Below are 25748 nucleotides of genomic sequence, written 5' to 3' on the forward strand. Positions count from 1 at the left end.
TCAGACCGATGAGCTTTGTAAAAATCGACGCGTTTCAGAAAGGCGTTTCATAGAGGAGAAACAATAATGTACAGTATGTGGAAAATAATGTGTTTTTTTGAACTTTAAACCGCATAAACACATTTCATTAGACCAAATACACAAAATAATGTTCTTTTTAGCAACATCATATGACCCCTTTAAGTTTTAATATATATATATATCTTCATGGAACATGATCTTGAATTAATAAATTATTTTTGGCATAAAAGAAAAAAAATAATTTTGACCCATACAATGTATTTTTGACTATTGCTACAAATATAACCCAGCGACTTAAGACTGCTTTTGTGGTCCAGGGTCACATATGTGGATTTGCTTCTAAATTATTAGCAATTATTAGCTTTTTAATATTTTTAATTACTATTATCAATGTTGAAGACAGTTTTGGATGTGTGGACACCATGCTACAATTTTTTTTTTCATTTTCAAAATTTCACAATATTATAACAAGTTTTATTGCATGTCTCATTGAAATAAATGCAGCATTGGTGGTCATAAGATCTTTCTTATGATAAAAGACTTTGACTCGTAGTGTAAAAGCACAGGACAAGCAATAAACATTGTCCCAGTGCACATAGCGAAAGGTGGCCCACTAAGGTAATGAACTCTACTCCTGAAAAAAGCTTCAGGTTTATTATCAACCAATGACACCTAAAATAGCTAATCAAGGTCTTCAAGATTACTTCAAAATTACAGGCAGGAGTGTTTTTTTTTTTAATTTTAAGTGATGGTATTGCCTTTGCAAATAAACAGTTTATTATATATATATATAAAGGAACCAAAGATGCATCTGATCTCACCAGAACACGTCCTCCATTCCTCTGACTGGCCACGGTCACTCCCAGCCACATGCCCTCCACCATCTCAGTCGACTGCGCTGGAGGAGAAACACACTCCATCAGACAGCAGTGACTTTATACCTCAGTCTGCCCAAAAAGAGCATTTCACTATATCGCAATCTGAATGATGAGGTAGCAGCTTGAGAGAGACTCTCGGACAGAAATAATAACAATAAGCATGCTTTTAAAAAGAGTATTTATAATGGAAATAATATACTTCAAAAGAAGTGTGAACTGAAGGGAATATTTTCAGATAGTTAGCTGCATGTTATTTACAATGAAATGGAAATGTATTGTGGTTTAAATTTATATTAAATACAATTAGTTGAACTAATCAACAACATGCGCAACGCTGACCTCATACGTCATGCTCCCGGAACTGCTTCCGTGAACAACTGTTGGCGCAAGCTACGTTAAAGTGATTATTATGTTTTGAATATGGATATTTTTCTTACAAAAATGCATCGATTCTCTACAGGAGGCCTTTGTTCACCCCTGGAGCCATGTGAGACACTTTTTTTTATGGATGGGCGCTTTTTATTTAATTTCTTTTGGACTGATGCACGCAACACCTGCTGAGTGGCATTAAACAGCTTGAAAGATCAAAAACAATTTTTAATATAACTCCGACTGGATTCATCTGAAAGAAGAAAGTCATATACACCTAGGATGACTTAATTTGTGGGCTAATTTGCATTTTTGGGTGAACTAACCCTTTAAGCATAGGAATACCTACGTGGACTGATGAGGTCCATCCTCCTGCAGTCATGCTGGTCGATGGTGATGGGACAGTAATACACGCCTCCGGTTTCATTAATGTTGAATTTGCTGAGCTGGGGCTGGGCTTTTTCTTGGGGCGCTCCAACTAAAAGCCTACAGAAGAACAGTGAACACTCAATAAAAGACTCAAATCGATTTTTCTGAATACTAGTCATATATTTTCTAAATGCATATTATATTGTGAACAATTCACCAGTGCATATGTTTAATTTAAGCAAAAATTGACCAGGACTCCTCCAGTCATTTACCCTGTTTAAACCACACCTCTACAAGCGTGTGTTCATCTGCTTCCACTCAACATCCAATCAACAACCGATGCATAGGACCACATTTTTTCTTTTTTCATTTCAAGAAAATATCTGTTGCTACTTTCGTTTCAACGTGACTTTTAACCAAAATATGGGCCTTAAAGGGATAGTTCACCCAAAAATGAAAATTTGATGTTTATCTGCTTACCCCCAGGGCATCCAAGATGTAGGTGACTTTGTTTCTTCAGTAGAACACAAACGGAGATTATTAACTCAAACAGTTGCTGTCTATCAGTCATATAATGGAGGTGAATGGGAATCACAGCTTTGAGAGTCAAAAAAACATACACAAACAAAACCAAATTAAACCCTGCAGCTCATGACGATATATTGATGTGTAAAGACATGAAACGATTGGTCTGTGCAAGAAACTGAACAGTATTTATATAGTTCTTTACCTCTGATTCACCTCAATGTTTGAACTGTCCTGAGCGCGTCCTCGACAGCCGGCGCATGACGCGTCTTCTTCTTCTTCTTGCCTTACGGCAGATCGCAGACTTATAAGTGCATTCCTGCCACCTATCTATCAAATGGACCATTGACACTCTATCTACAATCTCAATTAGGAGTGTGGCGGTAATGCACTTATAAGTCTGCGATCTGCCGTAAAGCAAGAAGAAGAAGACACGTCACGTGCCAGCTGTCGAGGACGCGCTCAGGACAGCTCTCAGGACAGCTCACGATATAAATACTGTTCAGTTTCTTGCACAGACCGATCGTTTCATGTCTTTACACATCAATGTATCGTCATGAGCCGCAGGGTTTAATTTGGTTTTGTTTGTGTATGTTTTTTGACTCTCAAAGCCGTGATTCCCATCCACTTGCATTATAAGACTGACAGACTGCAACGGTTTGAGTTAAAAATCTTCGTTTGTGTTCTACTGAAGAAACAAAGTCACCTACATCTTGGATGCCCTGGGGGTAAGCAGATAAACATCAAATTTTCATTTTTGGGTGAACTATCCCTTTAAGGCCCATATTTTGGTTAAAAGTCACATTGGAACAAAAGTAGCAACAGGTCTTTTCTTGAAATGAAAATTTTTTTGGGTGAACTATCCCTTTAACTGTAAATGATATGCATGTAAAAGTGGTCAGCATGTTCTCACAATTGCTGATCAATTTTTCTCATTTCATTCGATTGCAGAATAAACAAAGTGTGGGTGATCAGAACATAGAGTGCCAAATCTCAAGTGATTCTTGGGAAGAAAGTAGTCTGTACAACCAAGCTTTACATTTGAATAAACAAAAGTGGCATGATGTTTAATTTAGTTCCTGATTTGGATCTCAACGAGGAAACAATTGATAAAATCCAGCACTCAAATCACCATGCATAAAAAATGAACGTAGAGAGTAAATTTGTAAGTGTATGGTCTTAGTATAGAAAAAGAATGAAGGAAAAGAGAATTAGAGAAAGAAAACTAATGTGCTACTTTACATTTTACAACCATTAAATACTAAACCCATTCACAGCAAAAACGATAATTATAAAGATGATTTAAATGATAACTATATTAGCGTTCACACCAATGGATGAAAGTGTTCTGTTTATTATAAGTGCTATTTATGTGCCTGTCTTGTTTGTGTTCTTTAAAGTCTGAACACCATGATTGGCTGTCTATGTATCAATTATCAGCTGAAAAAAAAAAGTTCTGAATGAAATTGCAAAAACCATTGTTCCTCGATGTCTTGATTGTTGTGGTGTGAACTTCCCCATGATCATAAATTGAAAATTATTATTTAAAAACTTAATTTTTTTAAAGCGTTTTTAAACAGTAAATTTTCCCTACTTTTTTCGATATTAACCTTCTTCTTCAGTGCTGCTAACCACAACGTACCGGCCCTTGCAGCTTAGAAATTCAGCTCCTGCTCTGAGAGCGTGTGAATGATGTCATGAAAGGCGGGAGCTATTTCTGAGCCCTGGGGACACGCTCTATCACCAGATGTCAGTGCAGTGATCTTAGCAAGAATAGTTTGGACTTGCAGAGTTGTTAAACTCGAGCCCATTCCTCACTGATAGCAGAGGACAAAGCTTTACTTAGCCTATCAATGTGCAATATCTACTGTCTGAGATTGTTCTTTGCTAAAACGTTTGTTAGAAGAGCAGTAGTAGTGTTGAGTGATCGTCTAGTGGACATTAGTGGAAGACATTCCATTCTGAGTATCACTCATATAATGAATACAGACACCATAAAGGAGTGTAGTTTACTCCTGTTCAGAGAAGACCCCGACAGTAAAATGGCATTACAGGAATTTTTCACAGGTGAGAGTGCTGAACCAAACCTGCAATCAGTCATGACTAATATTTGTCAGTGGTTTTTGCAGGAATGACTCCCCAAACTTAGTACCTGTCTCATACTAGCACCGATACCCTGCAGCTTACATTAGTGTTTACACTGAGCAAACCACAGAGGAGTGGGAGAAGCACTTACAGAAAAGAACTAAAACAACGGCAGAAATGCTGGCTACTACATTTTGGCAAAGCTCCAAAAATGTACCCGAACATACAATTCACTGCACTTACCAACCGAAATTAACAATAGTGGAAGTAAAGCAACAAAAATGTTTATTCATTTTAACATGGGGCAGATTATCGAACAATAAAGACTTATTTTTACACAATACTATGACCTCAAAACAATTTTATTGCAGTACGTGATTTGTAAACTAATACATTTTTTACATTTGCATCACATAACCAGCTCCATATTTTTGCCTTTTGTGACATAGTAAACTTGCTCAGTAGCGCACCTGGTACACCACTGAACGTGGGTTCGAGTCCGGTGAAACACAAGTCACAATGGTTAGGTTTAGTGTAGGGTTTAGTTTAGGTGGTACTTTTTTTAAACGCAGTAGAGCATTAACCTTTTAGTGCCACCCAGACATACAACAATCAACATAATAAAACAATGCCATATTCAAATTTGCCTGCTTCCAATACATCCAATAAAAAGGCAACATAACATCATATTGCAGAAATGTTGTAACAGGCACGCTTTTCCAATGAGCCTGGGCTTCATTATTCACATTAAGTTATTGATATGCATACAGTAACATTGTAAATAGTTTTAAAATGTTGTTACATAACTATAAAAAACAATAAAAGACTCCACTGCGCCAAAAACTGATTATGGTTGTAGTTCACAAAAATACAAATATACAAAAATATTAAAAACCTACACACTACTGTTGCAAGAAAATATGCACAATTAATGTAAAACATTAAGATTTTAAAGTGTGAATTTCAGTCACATGTGACCTTTCTCATGCCTGATTACAATAGGTGCGTTCGACTCCAAGCAGCACTGTGCAGATCGATCGCAATCTGACTTGAAGCAGTGCATGCCGGTTAGTAATTTTGTCCGACTTGAGACGGTGCTGACGCCACGTCACTGTCACGTGTGGCATCAAAGCACCACGAGAGCGTTTTCGAGAGCAGCCGGCTGACTCAGAGAAATCGAGTCATGAGAAATCGAGTCCCCCCTCGAAATTGGGTCCACTTAGGACCAAGGCGGTAGCTTTTTAAATGCCTGATCAAAAGTCAACACTTATGTTACTATTTCGTTGTGCAAATTAATGGTGTATAAGCTAACCTAGCAGGCTAATCGGGTAGCTGTATGCTATGCTAGTGCGTGAGCTAACCAAAAAAAATAAATAAATAAAAACGAGAAATGTTTATAACCTATATAAGTGATATAACCTATAGCTTCGGATACTAGCGTATGAAACATGTAATTTAAAAGACATTAATGGTCATTTATAACGAAGGTCAAACGACATAAATCAAAGCGCGATTTTGCAGGAATTGTAATCAGGCGCTAAAAATAATACCCATTAAAAGTTTGTTGAGCCAATGGGATCACTCGGGGTCCTAAGTGGACCCGATTTCGAGGGGGGACTCGATTTCTCATGACACCGGCGCAGTTTCTCCAGAGCGGCTGCAGCCATTGATGACGACACAGCCATTTCATGATTGGCCAGATTCACCGCATGACAACTATCACGTGTGTTTCGGGTTTATTCTAACCTTTTCAATTCCAATAATAGCCACAAATCTGTGTTTTTAGAACAGTAAAAGCTTTTTTACTATAGTCGCAATGTTATATTGAGTCACGTTTATCATAAAACACTGATGAAAGCATATATTCCCCCACTTTATTAGTATTTAAATAGTATATATTTACATTGAACTTTATTCTTGAACAGATGGCCATGTATTAAGCAGTATATAATCAGTATATATCTGTTGCTCGTGAAAACGTTTCTGAAACGTCTGTATATTTGACAAATATTGCATTTAATTCACTTCATCTGTGATAGAGTATGCAAACACCGCGCGAGTGTCACTAACGAGAGAAGAAAGTGTCCGGCTTGACGGCTCTGTTTTCAACCCCCGACTGCAAGCGACTACTCTCGTTGACTGCCGTCTGTAGCCGTGCTTCAAGTCGAATGCACCTAATGCTAAATCAACCATATTGGCTGATATAAGTCACATGATCAGTCACATGGCAAATCAAGAAACCATGCTGAACCATGTAAGTCACCCGATAAAAAAGTCACATAACTAAAAACATGGTAACGTGTGGCGCTGTTCAATGCAGCTAGTAGGCTCTTGCCTCGCTATGACACGTCACACATTCAATTCAGACACTACAGAGTAGCCAAAACAAAGAGACAATGGATGACCTGATAAGCTCCTGTTACATTATTCTTTACATATCTTAAAGGGATAGCTCACCCAAAAATGACATTTTCTAACTTACCTTCAAATCGATGCAAACCTGTATGACTTAAGACTGTATGAACACAAAAGATAGGCCTAATATTTTGTCCAAACTACATCGAACTACATTGGAAAACAATGAGACACTTGTGGTCCACAGAAGAAAGTAAGTTCAACAGGTTTGGAATGACATGAGAGTGAGTAAATGTTGACAGAATCCTCATTTTGGGTGAAATATATTTTTAATATTATTTAATACTGAAAATTGTGTTGTGTGAGTTAAGTTAAAAGAAAAAAAAAAATCAAACTATAAGCATGCAATATTTCACTAACAGGCAATATCACTAATAAAAAAGTACCAAAAAGTTTTTTTTTTAACCATGGTATATATCTTTGAGGTACCTTGGACACACATCAGACCAAAACTGTACTATGGTACCGAAGTAACAGTAAGAAGCATAGTTTGGGTTTACAGCAGTAAGAGTCTGATCTCATCCTGTGAAAGAGAGAGAGGCCTTGGCTCTGAGGATCACTCACTACCAGCTTTATCTGAGATTCCACAGACACTCCCAGAGCAGGAGACAATCACAGATATGGGCATCACAGCTATGTGTGAGAGAAAAGTGAACAGTGAAATGACTGCTCCCATACAGAAAAAAAGCACAAATTATATATCTTTAATATCTCAGTTGGTTCTCCTGGACAGCAATGAGATTAAATGGACAAACACAGATTGAAAGTAAAGTGTATAATTTCTGCGTCACTAGTGATACCAAACAAAACTGTGGTAATAATGACTGTTTTCTCACAGGTTTCCTCAACACTTCCTGTATATCTGGTTCATCTACTGAAACACAGCTTAAAAAGCCTCCTGTATTAACAAAAGCAGAGAATCTGGGTGTAACCTAAGCATAAAATCCCTTATTATACACTTCATACCTGATGCTATTTTACATTTTGACCCTTCTTAGCCACCATGAATGTTTTAGCACACGTAATGTTGCCGCCACATTATGAATACAATAGTGCAGGTAATGTTTACATGGTTGCCAAAGAATGGGATTCTGTTTTTCAATCTTCACTACATTTGAGCTTTAATAAGATTTCCCCAAGAAATATGAAAGGATAAACCTGCTGTCTTCATGATTCCTACTCTTTCCGACAACAAAGCACTTGAACATGTCATTCCAAACCTGTATTTTATTTTCTGGGGTTCAAAAAAAACTGGACCATACTGATTTTAATTTTCTAGACGAAAGAAGATACATTTTTGCAGAATATTTTATTTTGTGTTCCCCAGAACAAAGTACGTTGTACAGGTTTGGAACAACAGTAAATGATGACAGATTGTTAATTTTGGGTGAACTGTCCCTTTAAAGTAATCATGCAACATGTAACATCAATGGAAACTCCTGTAACTTTGGCCATCAACCACAGCAGTCTGTGCAAAAATTCAACAAAAAACATGACCTCAGTTTGTCCCAGTAATGCTGTGAGGAATTAGGGCATGTCCGAGAGCAGGGCTGTTTAGTGAACTGTGAGACTGACATTAAGAACTGGCAACACTGTGACAAGCTTCAGCTTACAATATAGTGTGACTTGCAGACCCAATGTAAAAAAGTTAGCTTTGTAGGACAATGTTAGGTGTTTTTTTGTTAGTAGCAACTAGGTGAAGTATCAGTAGGTTGGAGTATTGTCGAAAAAATACAGATTTTTCAATATATATTGATACTCCATGTGCATGTGCTGTTAGTTTAAAAATGCATTTGGGAATGCAATGTTGTAGCCTTATGACAAAGTGACAACTTTTAGGTTCATGCTGATCCTTACTAAACTAATCAGAGCAGATACTCAGACATATTGTTTGAGACTGAACACCCAAACAACCTACATGATTCAAAATCACTGATTCCACCACAGTTGCGCTCACTTTAACCTGTATAGAATGGAGGACAGACGACTGATCGAGATGGATCCGGGATCTTTACTCCCGTATGGAGATATGATTGAGCTGATATCAGGTCATTCACACAACGCATGTCAGAACATGTCAAAATGAAATAGAAAGAAATCATATTTCGTGAAAATTAAGGCTATTTTTGCGCCTATATATAGTATAATATAAAATAGTCTAATACAATTTGTTTTGTTATATGCAATATTTTTATGAGAAATCAAAATTTCACATTAATGTGGCTTGATTTATTTCTTTTAACCTTTAATTGTTTATGTATTTGCAGAATTTTATATTTTTGTATATTTGCTTTTACATTTCACACATTGGAAAAATATAATAAATATTATATTATATAATATAAAATATATGAAATAATATATTACATGTTATTTATATATTATAATATTTAAGATATTATTTAATATAGCCTGAAAGACATAAACAGCCCTGATTGAAGACAAATGTGACCACAAAACAAGTCATAAGGGTACATTTTTTTTAAAATTTAGATTTATACATACAACTATTTTTAAAATATGGAATCTGAGGGTGCAAAAAAATCAAAATACTGAGAAAATCGCTTTTAAAGTTGTCCAAATGAAGTTCTTAGCAATGCATATTACTAATCAAAAATTAAGTTTTGATATATTTACAGTAGCAAATTTACAAAATATCTTCATGGAACATGATCTTTACTTAATATCCTAATGATTTTTGGCATAAAAGAAAAACGATAATTTTGACCTATACAATGTTTTTTTGGCTATTGCTACAAATATACCCCAGCGACTTAAGACTGCTTTTGTGGTCCAGGGTCTCAAATTTACTGGCACAACACGAATCAGACAAGACTAAAAAGCACCGTCACGCCAGGGCTTCTTCTCTACTCCTCGCTGATGTCGATTCTTTTCTGTAAATAGATTGTTCTATGGATTAGATTATTGGTGATTGGATTATTCAGTGAAGTTCCCTGCTGACCAGATAATCATTTCAGTACAAATACCGTAAACAGGGTAATACAGCCGCTCAGATGGCATATTGAATTTGACAACACAAGCCGGGAACAAAGTCTTTAATCTATTTAGCTTTTTGTAAATGGCATAATTACTACTCTGAGCAGAATATATGAAGCATCTATCAACATTACTGCCATTTAACTGTTCATAATTTCAGAAAAAATGTAAATAGTACCACTAAGCAAAAGTGCAGGTTTCCCCTAGGCAGATAAATATAATTGGTGTCAAAATGTCAGATATTTCCATCATTTCCATAACATTTTCATAACAGAAGATTACATTTCTATTGACGAGAAATCAATGAGATCATTAGAGTATATCAACAGCAACCATAAAGAGATGAGCCAGGGCTACAATAATATACACACCTCCAACAGAGAATATAACATCCTGAAGAAAACCTCCCAAAACAACTGCATCTGAACTCTACGCATTAGAAAGATGATATCAACAAATATCACTTTAAACACTGTATCAGCTATTATAACATTATATTAATTGACTCTCAATGGTTATAAATGGTCCCAAATATCCATTTAGAATTCTGTAATAATTGCTATGTTTCGTCAATTAATTAATTAATAATTCTTGCATTAATCAAGGAAACCACAGATTCAACTATTTGCTTTCTTTTATCAGTGTCACATTATTAGTCTCACAGACTAAGCCATTAATTTTGGTAGCCATAATATTTAGTTTTATGGGACACTTAATATGTGAAATAAACTATGCTATCTGGAAGCACAGTAGTTTTAGAGACCTCAACCCTTGACACACAAACCTTAAGAATGATGACAATCAACAAATGCAAAATGATGAGCTCTTAACATTATAACACAATAATGACAAAAAAACAAAACAGTATCCGCATAATTTATTCATGCTGCAATGCATGCTGGTAAGTCACAAACCCTTAACTTTTTGGCAATATTTCAGACAACAGTTTGGGACAATATTTGGGGAAATTATTTTGGTTTAACATGGGTTTTTATTTTAGAGTTTCAAATAATTCACATTTCTTAGTATTTGTGACTCAAAAGGTCCTGTAACCTGGAAAATGTGTAGTTGTTTTTTGCCGAAGTAGCTAGTTTTCAGGATAAATAACTGATGGGAAAATACTGCAGATGCAAATGCTATTAAAATGCAATTAGTCATGCAGCCCTAATAAAAGTCATTAGTCAGATCATTATTGTTATCAACTATTTCCTACTTCATAAATAATTAAATACATGCATGCATAAAACTGGTCAGTCTCAGGTCATTTCTTGGCCACAATAGGATTCAATGTGGACCAGACTCTAAGCCAACAGTCAGAAGTCTGGCTGTGCAAGACCGTGACCTGACCACAATGAAAACACGTTTGATGGTGACCTGAACATCTTCAGCGGCAGTTCTCTAATCCATACAGATCAGAAGCTCATGCTGAGGGGCCCCGAAAAGCACATCCAGCACCTCTCGCTTCCTCTGTAGGAGACTGAAATAGCTGCTGACCTGAAACTTGTTTAGCTAATTCGTGCTGGATGCATCATTGCTCTCTTATTTAGTGGTCGACCGATATTGGTTTTTTGACAGCCGATGCCGATATCTTTGAAAGCAGGGTGGCCGATGGCCGATATAAAGTCGATATAATTTTATTTATTTTAATTAATATTTGCGAAATTTGAAATCATTTGAAAAATGAAATAAAAAAATAAATGTGTTAAATAAACATACTTATACTTTAGATGACAAAGTATTTTTCACAAATAAATAAATATTTAATAAAAATATAATTAAAAAGGAAGTAAACACTGTAACCAACAGGGCACTCAGTATTCTGGGAAGTTTGTGTTAATCATATTTTTTCAAATAAAGCCAAGGTAACACTCATTTTACATACAGTACAGAGTGAAAATGACATGAATATGACAGTGGGCAAATGCATAAAGTGCAGCATAATTTAAAATCACGAGTTTAAAGTTTGTCGATCATATATTTTTACAGCTCCTATCTCAGGAGCTCTGCTGAGAACAGGGAGTTTGGCCTATCTAATTAATATTCATGAGCCTCTCCTCTGATTGGCCTGTTGTTTTCTGAGTGACGCATAGCCAGGCCAACCACAGGTCACTAGGGTTAGCCGACGTCACAGTGCTAGCTGGAGGCAGCAAAACAAAGGGGAAACTGGAGGCGGCCCAAAGCCAGCGCAGATTCGGCTACATAAGGAGCTTAAAATATCATCTTGTTGTGTTGTTGGGTGCCAGAATCGACGTAATACAGCCTCAAATAGAAATTTGATCGCATATCTGCTGCCACTGCCAGACAAAAAATAGACGACAGCTGTGGTTAAACGCGATAAAATGAGCAGACTGGACAGAAACGATCATCAAAAATGCTCGCGTTTGCAGCACACACTTCTTATCAGAAAAGGTTCAATAAAGTATTGTCTTTTGTTGTTATGGGCGCGTCTACAGATTTCTTGCCATATGTCTATGTTTCTGGCATCTCACGACTATGTCGTGTATGAAATAATGTCTGTGTGCATGTGTGTAAAACAACAAACTGACGATTTATATATAATCATTTGTAATTGTATATACATTGTTGTGATTAATTGTGGCTGGAACAATAATGTAGCTGTAAAAATAGTTGCCTGCTGAAATTGAAATGTATATACATCTTCCTCATGACTAGATAGACACGATGAGTTTGTCTTTACTATACATGTTAGATGTGATCCACCTCATAGTAACAATCCTGTCAGATCGTTACGTTACAGGTCGGCTGATCTGGTTTCGTGGTTAGAGTTAACCTTTTCGACATGTTTCCGTGTTGTTGTTGCTCAGCAATGGCAAGGACGTGATGTTGTCTGGGGGTTTGGCAAAAGGAGAGTGGGACTGTGGGCAGTGCTTGGGGTGGTGACTGAAGGTGGTGACTGTGTAGTTCTGACGTCAACTTTTTACGGAAGTCACAACGGTTCGTGAAAAATCACAGCTATTTTATGCAGGCTGTGTGCATTTTACTGTGGACTGACTGTTTTGAAACTTATATGGTAGTCCTAGACCTCAGTTATCGTGAAAAAGGCCAGGAAATTTCAGTTTTGACAATATGGGACCTTTAACGACAACAGCGAACAAGAGGGAGAATGTGAGCACTATGTGCTCAGGCGCTGCCGTTCTCATCGCTGTCAAAATAAAAGTCCCGCCTCGAACGCATCGGCCAAACAGGAAAACTTATCGGCCGATGCCGATATTTAAAAAATGCCAAATATCGGCCAATATATCGGTCGCCCACTACTCTTATTGGTAGAGGTGGGAGTGTTCAGAAGAATATGCTGAATAAGCCAACTAAAGACATCCTATGCACACTTAAAACCTTATTTTTTCTTCTGCCATGCTGGTGAGTGCTCAACACAACTACTTGCAGATTACAAGGTCGCCTTTGTGTTGATTTGCACATACGTACATAGAAACAGAGAAAAATATAGACGGGACAGTGCTTGGGGAGACTTCCTGTAGCAGACCAGTCATCATGTGAAACCATCATGAGTCTTATAGTGCATGCTTGACTTCACTGAGACCTCTGACCTTAGATACACAAGGAGGATCAAAATACAGCTAGATTTGCATGAAGAAAATTTCTCGAAGAAAATAGCAGTGTTTACTAGGCAGCAAAGACTATACCTAAAGTTTACAAGTCCAGTCATAATTAAAATGACTGTAAGAAGAAACACTAATGATGATTCATTAGCATTTTATTTTTTAGCTCAGCCATGACAGGATAGTGCCATATGTCAATGTGTGTGATTTGCAAACCTTATACCCAAAGATACTGTAGATTAGACCCATAATATACTGTATACAAATTAATGTTTGAATTGAGTATGTAAAGTGAATCAATTTATATCAATTTATATATTAAAACTTAATCTGAGGTCACATATACCATTTTTTTGCCAATTTTCATGGGCAAAATACAGTCATTTCAATACGAATCCATGTGATTGTGAATTTAGTGCGATGGTGAAAGACTTCATGGGTTCAAATTTGTCATTTATTTGTGGATTCGCCATGTTGACGAACAGAAAGCTACTTTGTTTGAAGGTGAATTCTGTGCGAAATGCTCTTCATACATCACTACACGACTAACAGTGGACCTTATTGGCCAACGTTTTGCCGGAATTTCAGAGGTTTAGAACAAATCCTAAGCAGAATGTTTGAAGTATATCAACACTTTTGTTAAAAAGCAAGCTCCTTTGTGGAAAATACATGGCTGCTAACATCTTAATAAACCATTATAGTCCTTAAATCATTTCGTTCCAATCAAATGTGGAACAAAATAGTCCCATGGTTGATGATGCATTTGCGTTATGAGCAGTGTTTGCTGTCGGGGGAGCAAATTTGTATTCTGCTGTACGTGTTGAAAGGTGGGCCTTTTGTATTACATTTCCTGAGTGCACTGAGTAATGATGAGCAAGGAACCAGACGTATCCAGCTCCCTAGGTGACCATTTTCACTTATGCGTGAGACACCTTCACTCCTTCTCATCTGATATAATCTGCTCAGGATGAGATATTAAAGCCAGTTCCCTGTGAGGACTTCATGATGTTCCCAACAGGGGTCTTTCGATGGCCAGATATTTTACAGCTCTGCTTAAGATGATCTGCAAAACAGACTTCAGCCCCAAATGTTATGAGCCACTAACGCTGTTAGGACAATTACTAATACAAAACCAGCAACACCCTAACAGAATCCTGAGCACCCTAGCAACAATATAGGAACATGCTGACAAATTCTTAATGGACAAGCACAACTCCTGAATCAGAAAATTAATAATTACTCTAAAGCCACAGATGCTTGTCTGGTGATTTTTGTTATTTTGTAACAAAATAATGTATCATCTCTTAGAGGACTGACATCATTCTGAATAAGATGAAAATAAACCTTCAGTCAACGAAACCACCTGTTCACAACAAGAATGAAAACTATAACAGTAACTGTAATGATAACTATATTTATATGCACACCAACATATTATAACGCTATGCCTATTCTAAGCTCACTGCTAGTTGTTCTCAGTGTGTAGATTTTGATTGGCTGTCAAAGTTTTTGCTGTTCATAAGGTGGAAAAAAATCACTCTAAAAGTGATTTTTGTGATATTGCTCTTTATCGTTATCTAAAAATAAATGAGTAACACTCATATATTATATATATAATTTTAATGTGTCATCTTGAGTTCAGGACCATCTGTGACATTTTACATTCCGGTTGTGTAAAAGAATCACAAAGTGAGTCTGAATCCGCAATTAATAACTTCAGGTTCTATGCCAGTCCAAATCCTGTACAATTCATAGCTCACGCAAAAATGATGACTCTATATCTTGACAGCACACATCCTCATTCACTTTCATTATACGTAACAGTGCAGCCATGCACGATATTCATCAAAAATTCACTTTTAGTGTTTTCCAAGGAAGAAAAAAATATCCTACTGGTCTGGAATGATGTGAGGATGAGCAAGTGATCCTTTCTAGACAAACTTGCTTTTGTCCCTGAAGGCATTTTCCGTTTTGTAAAAATAGAGTTGGCACAGATTTACCACTCAAATTTAGAAGAAAAGTATTAGATTCTGCTGATGTCTCGAATGTCTAAATCAGTGCTTCTCAAAGTCCGGACTCCGATCCGGATCCGGACCCGCCTCCATTTCGTATTTCAAGAGCACTAATTATATTTTTGGTCTTTTTGGAGATGGTCCGAAATGAAAGCAAAGGCGAGACACTGAAACTTTTCCTTCATGACATTTGTTGTCATGACATCCAGTGAGCGTATGACGTTTGACATTCGACATAATCGGGCGACATTTCACGCTAATATGAGTATTATTATTCTTTTTTTTATCACTTAGATTAAGGCCATTTGACTTCTAGCAGTGTCCAGTGTTTTTTTGGCGGCCCGTCACAATATCAAAACTGACCGCCACAAATTTCAAAATTAAAATGCAGCGCGGGTGTTTTTATATGTACGTATCTTTGAAAAGAACCGACCGTCTTCAGAAAAGCTTCGATGTCATTTTCATTTCGTCTTTTCTGTAATATGCCTGATAAAGTAGCGTGTGTGAGTGCAGCGCTTATTTGATTACAGCCATTACCGGGGAAACCGATATATATCTCCCACTCCAAAAGCGCCTCCTGCTGGCAGATAATGAATTTGCAAGTCTGTGGAAAACACTGGTGTCTGTCAACAAACATAAACAAAAAGCATGCTTCAGAGCTGTTTTGAGAAGGTGCTTAAGTTTTGAGCCATGTATTATTACTATGAATTAGGCTTACTACTGCTACTACTATTACTATCTTGTACCCTGCAATAATCATTTACTCAAACTCTTTTATGAGATAAAGGGGGAAAAAAAAGAAAATCGGCCCAAAAAATCAGCATCATATATCAGCCATCGACTGCCCTGATTTCTAAATATCTGCATCGGCCAGAGAAAAACCCTTGTCGGTTGACCTCTATTGCTGACACTCAAGTTAATTGTTTTGCCACTTTTGCACTTGTTATTGATGTATTTTGAATGCAAAGGGCACTTTATTGTTTAAAAAAATGCTTATTTGTTATGCATGTTATGTATGTTTATTAAAAACAAGTTTTGTAATAACCAATTGTTCCAGTCCGGACCTTTGACACTGATGAAAATTGAATGTAGACTTTGAGAACCCCTGGTCTAGATGATAAATGTCAACATTTCAATGGCGACCCAGGCTCATCAGTCAACAAGTCAGCACAGAATCCTACAGGGGATTGTCACAGTACACAGCTGGAGCTTTCAAAGACCCACACCTGAATCAAACAGAGGAACGGCTTGGGATGAAAAACGAGCAGGCTGGAGGGTTGCCAAATCTCCTGTATTCATGCCATGCACTGAACAGCTCATTCACGCATAAACAAACGCATTTTTCTCGTTTAAATATAGTGACACGAAATTAATCTTGGGAACGTGAAAGTCCAAGCAAACATTTGCTCTAGAGATCATTCATTTTTTCTATCTCATTGTAAACAATCAGAAAGAGGGAGGTACGCCAGCGAGGATTGTGGGAGCTGAGAATGAAAAAGACTATTTGAATTATTTATGGAGCAAGAGTGATGTTTATAAGAGGGAGCTGAAATGTTCATGGACTGTTTAAGAGTTTAAAGAGAGAAGATCATGCCTGTCAAATGATAAAAAAAGGCCTTGAGCTATAGATCGCAGACAGTTACAGTATGCAACACATTTTCCTTCATTTAATTAAATGTGTGACGCAGAGGAATCAGACCCATTGATCTGATCTTACTCTCCATCAAAAAACAAAAGCGCAGCATTTAACAAACTCTCTCTCTGAGGCAGAAAATGACTGTGCATGCTTGGTTCGCAGGTCTCTAATAGCACTGTAATCCTCCTCTGTTTGAGAAGTTGCAGGTTCCCAAACGCCTCTGCCTCTCTTTCGGTCCTGTCCCAACCTGCAGCCATGGCAGGTCCACATGAGCAAGGCAGGATGAGGAATTCTCAGCATTCCACAGAGTCAGAGGACTGGAAGAACCAATCAAAGAGCTGAACACAACACCACCAGCTCCTGCACAGGAAGAGAAGATAAAGCACTCCATGCTGAACGAGCTGTTTAAAGAGGTTGTAAGAAGACTATAGTATATTTGTTTTGTGCTCTGAAAGGCTGCCATCTCTGCAAAGGGATCAAGTCGGGATATGAAGAGTTCACTCTAGCAGGCTTAAAATTGGCTTGACATTTAATTTGACCCTTTTTACATTTACATTTAATCATTTAGCAGATGCTTTTATCCAAAGCGACTTACAAATGAGGACAATAAAAGCAGTCAAAACTAACAAAAGAGCAACAATATATAAGTGCAAATGACAAGTCTCGGTTAGTCTAACGCAGTACACGTAGCATGGTGTTTATGTATATATATATATGATATATTTTAGCCCTTAAAGCATATTCTTGGTCTTATTGTGCATGATTCATTGGTGCACTTTACTCCAAAGATAAAGTGTTTGTCTGTGATTTAATTGAAGAATAATACATTTCTCTGACTTTCTGTAACCTCTTTTCTCCAGCACCTGTTAGAGACGACTTCTCATCATCCAAAAAAATCTAAATGAATAAAATACAACAGATTATGAAAGCAAAATTAGTTGCGAAAAGGTTTTCCTTTTCATTCATTCAATTATGATATGAAGATGATTCTCCGTAACTCAGAAGGATCAGAGAAGTGGGACCAGTGCTATTTTAGTATCATTGATAAGTTTTTATTAGTTTTATTAGTTGAAATTTTTTAATGCCTTTTTTTTAAACATTTTTAGTATTAGTGTTTTTTTTATTTGTAATGTTTTTTAGTTTTAGCTAATGATAATAAATTAATAATAATATGTTTTTGTCAATATTTAAATGAGATATTTTTAAATTTTCACTTAATTTTTAGTTCAAGTTTGAATTATTTTGTTGTGTTTTTGTCATTTTATTAGTTTTGTTTTTTTAAATGTCTATATAGTGTTTATTCATTTTATTTTCATTATTTTAGTACAATATTTTAGGACTTAAGAAAAATGAAAAATGTTTTTTCGCAAGTAACAAAAATGTTTTTTAAGGTTTTAGGTTTAGTTAACAGTAATAAGTTAATAATGATATGTTTTTGTAATTTTATTTGATTTTATTTTTTATTTTTTTAATGTCTATATAGTTTTTATTACATTTTTTGTTTGACTTATTTTAGTACTTTAAGTAAAACTAAAGGAAAATGAGTTGATGTTAATTGATATTAATGTTTTTTTCCATGTTTTTATAGTATTAGTTTTAGTTAATGAAACTGTATGTTATTCCCTAAAAAAACTATAAAGGTTCATCCTTCACCTCCCTTGTCTCTTTCAAACTTACACGTCTTCATTTCACACACTAAAGCAGTGTTAATGCATGTTGTAAATGGGCAATCGCTTGCACTTCTGCATTATTTAAAAGTTCACACTCCTCGTGCTCAACAAGATCTAATTCTTGTCTCTGAGTTGAGACAGTGCAGACATTTGGGTTTGGTGAACAAATGCACAAAAGCAGTGAAAACATACAGCAGAAATGTATTTCTCTCTTTTCACTGAAAACGCTTCAGTTTGAGCCAGCACATTCCATCTCTCAAGATATGCGGAGGGAAGAGAGTGGTCTGCGCAGTGTCCTGCATAGACAAACATGGCCAACAGTAAAGAGAGATTTTATTAGATCTCTCTCATAAGATGCATCAATAAAATGCCCTCATGCAGCCCAACTTCAGTTTAGCTCTAAAGCACCTCAGTAACACACAACTGAGAAGAATCAACCACAAATAACATATTCTTTTTTCTTCCCAAAGATGAAATACTGATGTCAGGAGAAGGTTTTAAATGTATATTTCTCATCAAAATCTCATATTTAGATATAGTCTTTTCATTACAATCTTTTTATAATAACTTCATTTTCCTCCATAAGCACATTTTACCCCAAATTTGAATTACTGTACTGCAAAAAAATAAGTAAATTAATAAACCTCATACTCTTCACTATAGCACAGTAATGAAAATCATCCTGTCTGGGCACAATAAAAAATGAAAAAAAATAATAATAAATAATAAATAAAAATTATAAAATAAAATCTATCTATCTATCTATCTATCGTTTATATGCAATTGTTTCCTGTCTTTGAAATGAAAGCACAGCCCACATTCAGCTATAAATCCATGTCCTGAGGTGTAATTTTCTTTGGCATAGCCAGCGGCAAAAGTATACAGGTTCATCTGAACCTATGTCTCATTTCTCATAATAGAGAGAAAGATAATGCAATGATCTCAAAGTTGCAGTATTCTACTGTCCTGTCTTTGGCTACACGGTTTAAACACAGTCCTATTGTTTTGACTGTTCTTGGTGTCTGTTGGCATGTTAACACCCGTCCTATTTCACCGGAGTTATATTCAAATGACCTCAGAGGGTAACTAGAAGACTGTAGAAATAGTAAACCGATATAATGGTGCCATTTATAGGCATGTTAATGTATAGCTAGAACTGTACTTAAATTAAAAGTAACCTAGTGCTGTCAAAATAAAAGTTTTTGTTTACACAATATATGTGTGTGTACTGTGTATATTTAACAAAAACTTTTATTTTGGATGCGATTAATCGCGATTAATCGTTTGAGAGCACTAAAGTAAACACAACAGATCAAAAACGTATTGTGATGGTTCAGTGATGGCATCAGATGTCAGTATTGTGACATATACTGTAGCATAATGCTGAATGAATATCATATTTATGAAAAACATGACATTGCCCAAAATGTTTTGATTTTACCAAGGCGGTATAAGCTTGGTGGTATAGCCTATTTTGTTAGTGTTTATAGCATATTTACTTCAAGAGAACTTCAGTTAGGCTGTAATATAAAGCAGAACAACTCAGATGGTAATAAAAATAAAAACAAATACTGTAGACGAGTAGCTAAATTATGGCGTCTGCGCAGTTTGTGAAAGTTAAGGACAGGTTGCCTTTCGGCAGTAGCGCTGAGATTCGTTTGAACCATTCGGTTCTACACTGAACAATCAATACTGATGCTTTTAAAGTTTGCAGGGCTGATAACAGCTGGTTCGTGGCTGGTCCAAGATGGTCTACCAGCTTGCACTAGCTAATGACAAGCTAGAACCTAACAATCACGCAGATACCAATAGTTTCCAGTAGCCTATTATGAATGAAATGAAAAATTGAAATCGCATCATATGACCCCTTTAAGCAAAACTCTATTTTCAAATAAAAAAGTGAAATAGGCTACAAACAGTTCTCAATCAGTTGAATCTTTCAACAGAATCGGACATCACTACAGCACCGCAGGTGCGAAAGAGAGGTAATAATAAAAATGTAGACTTTTTTCTAATGATTATGGATGTTTTTTGACAGGTTTTTGTGATTAACTCATTTACTGACAAGCGTAACAAAATGTATCCATTCCCCCTAAAAAAACACCTTTTTAAAACGGTCTGAAAAGCTTTGTTTTGGAAAACCTATGCAAATTCTCATAAGATTAACTCATTAAATATCAGTCTGAAAAAGTGTTTGTTCAGCTCTTCATGAGAATCGAGACTCTTGACTCCCTCAGATGAGCTAATTGGAGCAGAACTGCCGTCACACAAGGGCCCTGATAAGAGCAGCACTCAAAACAGATCACCAACAAACGACTGACCCCAGGTCATCACAGCATGAATGGACTGAACGTAGACCAGGGAAAAAAGCAGACTGAAATGAATCAGTGACCTCACATGAACTCTTTCTAACTTTCAAATAACATTACCAGAGATCTATGTTAGTTTCATAATTCATTTCACCTGTTTGTTCATTTGGGTCAAAGCTTGATTCCACTTGTGTCATGCCACCATCTTCCCACTCTGATCTGCCTTGTCATGCCTTGGAGCTTCTCCTCCCTTTTTCCAGGAGAGGTGGGGGATGGAGGTGTGGATGGTTTTGGAGTGGGGGATGCACCCACTGAACTAAAATAATAGCTTTGTAGATAGCAGATCACAGCCTCAGCTTCTGTAAGAGGGAGGAAGACTCCAACTCATGGGAAAACACAGAAGCAGATATGAGTCTCCAAGCAGATCTCAATCTATTAAAAAGGCTTGGAAAGGTTTTTTTTTTATTTGCTACTAAATTTATATTCCCTATAGATGTGCTTTTGGGACGTTTCCGGGTTTTCCTTGAGCCTTGCACTTTATACCCATGAAAATCATTAGACCGTTTTAGAATGATCCATTTAGGGCAATGCAATGAAAACACTAAAATATTTTGGGCAAAAATGGAAATGGCGAAGTACATTCGGTGCCTTGGAAATGGCAAAGGCAGAGTCAATCACACTATGAGATACTCTTAGTCTGTAAATTAGTGGTGCTTGTTAAGACAAACATGACTATTATTGCCCCCCCCCCCAAAGGATTACTGGATCCTTTGGCTTTGCATTTCCAGTGTCATTGTCAGTAAAGCATACAGGCTGGTAAAATGCTCTCAGTACACCCCCTCTGGCTCCTCAGCGCACCTGAAGCAACCACACATATATATCTGCATCTATTCAGCCTGACAGATGATACCATGAGCTCTGTAAATCTAGTCAGGATCTGTTCTCTCTATGGACACAGATATACAGTACAGTATCACTCTTGTACATGACAAGAACACTTTTACATATGCATGAAGGGAATGCTGAGCTGGATCCGTGAGTGTGAATATTACACAGCAAATGAGACCTAGCAAAACAAATGACTTGTGAATTTATTGTCTGGAGAGATAAAATATTATAGCAATATGTTATTTATGCTGATCTGTATCTCGCCTTTATTCAGTGGTGCTGTAACAATAGATGTGTCAGTTGTATTTGTTTAAGGCCGAGACCCTGAGTAAACCAACACCAGTCTGACTTCTCACGGGGAAAAAAAGCCCCCTAGTGCCCTGAGGTTCACCACAGAAAGACCTTAGTCCAACCACAGTACATACTCACATGTATTGTGTGATACACTAAAGCGCCCTTATTGCTTATTTAACTTCACTTTTAACGCAAATGCAATTGAACAGTGCTATTTGCCAACAAGTTAACAAATCAATTTTACCCCTAAAATAAAATATTGTCATTATATACCAGCAAAACGAACACAAAAGTAAATCATTTCATGCACAACAACAATTTAAAAGTGACAAAACAACACATGCATGTTCACTCCAAAATTAATGTTCAGTTGCAAATTTAGAGACGTATTTCTCTGATGTACTAGATGTATTTTCCATCGCACTGCAAAAAATTCTGGCCACCCAATAAGATTTGCGCTTGTAGTCACATGGCCAGAGAGCTGCTGCTGTTACATAAAAGGACAACTTGGTGCTTAAAAAACAGACTGTGTAACCAAGATATTTTGCTTTTCAATAAGCGCCACCTACTGTCAGAGAGTAAAACTGCATTTTCATACAGCCCACCTGCCATTTTTTGCTCTGAACAGATAAATTACGTAATTATCCGAACATTCATGTTTGTGTGTACAGACCTGAGACTTCTGAGATTATACGATTACTGTGTTTGAGGAAGACACTCTCGCCACCTACTGGACTGGAGTGTGAAGTGCCATCTAGCACTTCCAGCTAAATCAGATGGTGCACATACAGTATGCGCGTACTATTCTGGTGACAAAATTTGCGTAACGTTCACTATACGATGACGCGTACGTATGCATAAAAACCAAAGTATACTTTGGGCTTAAGGGATAGTCCACCCAAAATAAAGATTGATTTGCAATGCTCAGGGCTTTACTCAGTCAGATCAGCGCCGGCACTTAAGATAAATGAGCGTGATAGGGCAAAATCTGATCTCGGATCACTTGAAGGCTTGTTAAGTTGTTCTTAAATGGCACAGTCCTGTTAACTCTTGAACCCCACGGCCTCTGACTATTTCTTCAGGTCTTTAAGGGTTATCAGTTGTAAATCCGTTTCAGACTTTGTCAGTTGGCGTAAACAGGCTGGGTAAACATTATCCAAACAAAAGAGTATGAATACTGACAAAAGCACTCGAGACTGAGCAATCATTCATTGCCACAGTAAATATTTGAGAGAACAATATATAATGTCTAGTAAAAGAAAGACAGATTGCGGCTTCCTCAAACAATAATAAAGCAAACATAGTCTGGATCGGCTAAAGAGCAAATAACCTGCTTTGAATCTGCTTGACTTTAGTCCAGATCTTTCAATGGCAAATCAGTGATGAAGTGCTGGAGAGACTATAATCTATTACTGTGCAGATTCACTGAGCAGATCTGCAGTGCGTAACGCTTTCGGGATTTCGGTCAGCGGCTTCACTCCTGTTCGCACCTAGATGTCAAGGACTGCCGTTGTCATGGAGACCCTGGTTGCTATGTGCGAAATGCTCTCCAAATGTGTGTCAGGGGAGGAGACACTGAGATCTTTTAAAGCCCTGCCAAGTTTTCCAGCTCTAGCGTGACCTTTACTGCTTCCTTCTGCTGTATCACAGAAACATTATGGCAACTTCCGGATAATATAAGAATATATAATAAGTTAATGGTAATATTATACACAGTATCATCTGTTAATAATAGTTGTTGTGGCCTAAATTCATTACATTAAGATTGTTGCAAATAAAGAGTGGCTCTTAAAGTCTAAAAGTGGTATCCAATCTAATAAGTACAATGAATTAAAGACAAAGACTTTTGACGCAGCGCTACTCATATGTTATTTTGACAAAAAGCTCTCACATATGCATGTAGACAATCTAGAAATAACACAAAAACCACTGCTTCCTTTCTGTGTGATTGTGTAAACAACAACTTTTGCATTGCGTTAAAAGAAAACCAAACAGTTGCGGTTTATTCTGAATTAAGAGATGAATTTAAACTCAAAAATATTACCTCAGTGAATTGTAAATGCAAATAGTTTAAACAAACATTAAAGAAATGAAGGACCAATGAAACATTTAAATGAAGAGAGCATTCAAAATTTTTATTTATTTTGAAAATGAAAACAAGTAATTAATAAGTTAAATAGCGCTCAAATAATGCTTGTTCCTTGATTCGTATTATTATTATTATTATTGGTTTCCTGAATATTCACTCTGTCTGCTATGGGTCGGCCAGTCAGACAGTCCTTTCCCAAACGTATGTCATTGATTGTGTAGTTTTTAGTGCCATGCTTGACTGTGTGAGCAACTTTACAGGAACTGAGAATTTGATACCTCACAATTAATCCAAGTGCACAACCATCAATTATTACGAGCACACAAGGTTTAGTTGATGGTACAGCTCTTGTTCTGACATGTCTAATCCATGTCTTCCGTTTCTTAGTGCTTTAATTCATGCATTTATTTGTGAACAAAAACGGCAGTGAAGGAATGGCAAAATACAGACCACAAAAATGTCAGCAGTGTTTTCAGAGCTTAGAGGCGTTCAAGGTTCTGCATGGGGAAGATAATACTCTATTTGGAAAAGAGTTTGTTTTGGTTCAAACTGTCTTTATCAGACAGTTTTTAAAAGAGAAATGCTCCTGTGTTCCTCTTTGACCAGCTGTGTTTCCTAAAGGAAAAATACAAAATACACAAACAGAATGTTTTAATATATATAACAATATGCTGATTTTGATTGTTGGAAACAGCTGTGCTGCTTATTTTTTTTATTTTATTTTTTTATTCATCTTCTTTGATGAATAAAAATAAAAGAACCTAATTTATTCATTTCTAACAATGTAATTCTTTACTATGACTTTTTATCATTTTAATCAACCTTGCTAAAAAAAAAAAAACGAATTTCTTACTGAATTTACTGACCCAAATTTTTTAAAAGTAGTGTATATTGTTAAAAAAAGATTTATATTTTAAATAAATGCTTAATTAAATAAAAATAATGTATTACAGGTAAAAAAAAAAAAGAAGAAAACCTGATATTAAATCAGCATATTAGAATGATTTCTGAAGGATCATGTGACACTGATTACTGGAGTAATGGCTGATGAAAATTCAACTTTGCATCACATAAATAAATTATATTTTGAAAGTATATTAAAATAGAAACTATTATTTTAAATTGCAATAATGTTTCACAATACTACAGTTTTTTTTTTTTTTTTTTAAATCTTACTGATGTGTGTAAAAAAATTTATTCATAAGTTGCTATGGTGAAAACTATGCCTTTTAAGTTTCTTGACTATTCAAAAACTTTTTATGACTTAAAGTAAAGGGAAAGTTTTGTCACAATATTTTACATACAGATCTATCTGAACATGTGGAGCTGGGGGAGGTGGAGGGTTTTAGAGGAACTGCACTGTTGGATCAGCTAACAGCAGACACTGATTCAGACTATTTCAGACTATTTAAATGTTGAGCAAGGAAACGTTGGCTGCAGAATCAGCAGAGACCAGTCAGCTTGTGACATGTAGTAGTAACTGGTGTGATTGCTAGCAGATTGCATCTAAAGGACCTTTAGTCAGCCTGCACCATCTAGAATTTAATGCCTGTACTAGATATATACAGTATATATATATATATATATATATATATATATATATATATACAGTA

General features: G+C 36.3%; 1 protein-coding gene across 1 annotated transcript in view; it reads right to left on the reverse strand.

Moving 5' to 3' along the window:
* The window catches only part of itga3b (integrin, alpha 3b), a 56372-nt gene that overhangs the window by 27064 nt on the left and 3560 nt on the right, over positions 1 to 25748 (reverse strand). The window contains exons 2-3 of the mRNA XM_016290044.1: positions 1618 to 1754; positions 843 to 919 (exon numbers count right to left, since the gene is read on the reverse strand). Of these exons, the coding sequence (XP_016145530.1) occupies positions 843 to 919; positions 1618 to 1754 (214 nt within the window). The remainder of the gene's footprint in view (positions 1 to 842; positions 920 to 1617; positions 1755 to 25748) is intronic.

The sequence above is a fragment of the Sinocyclocheilus grahami genome, unplaced genomic scaffold (assembly GCF_001515645.1).
Source record: "Sinocyclocheilus grahami isolate Dianchi unplaced genomic scaffold, SAMN03320097.WGS_v1.1 scaffold253.1, whole genome shotgun sequence".
NCBI classification, from domain to species: domain Eukaryota; kingdom Metazoa; phylum Chordata; class Actinopteri; order Cypriniformes; family Cyprinidae; genus Sinocyclocheilus; species Sinocyclocheilus grahami.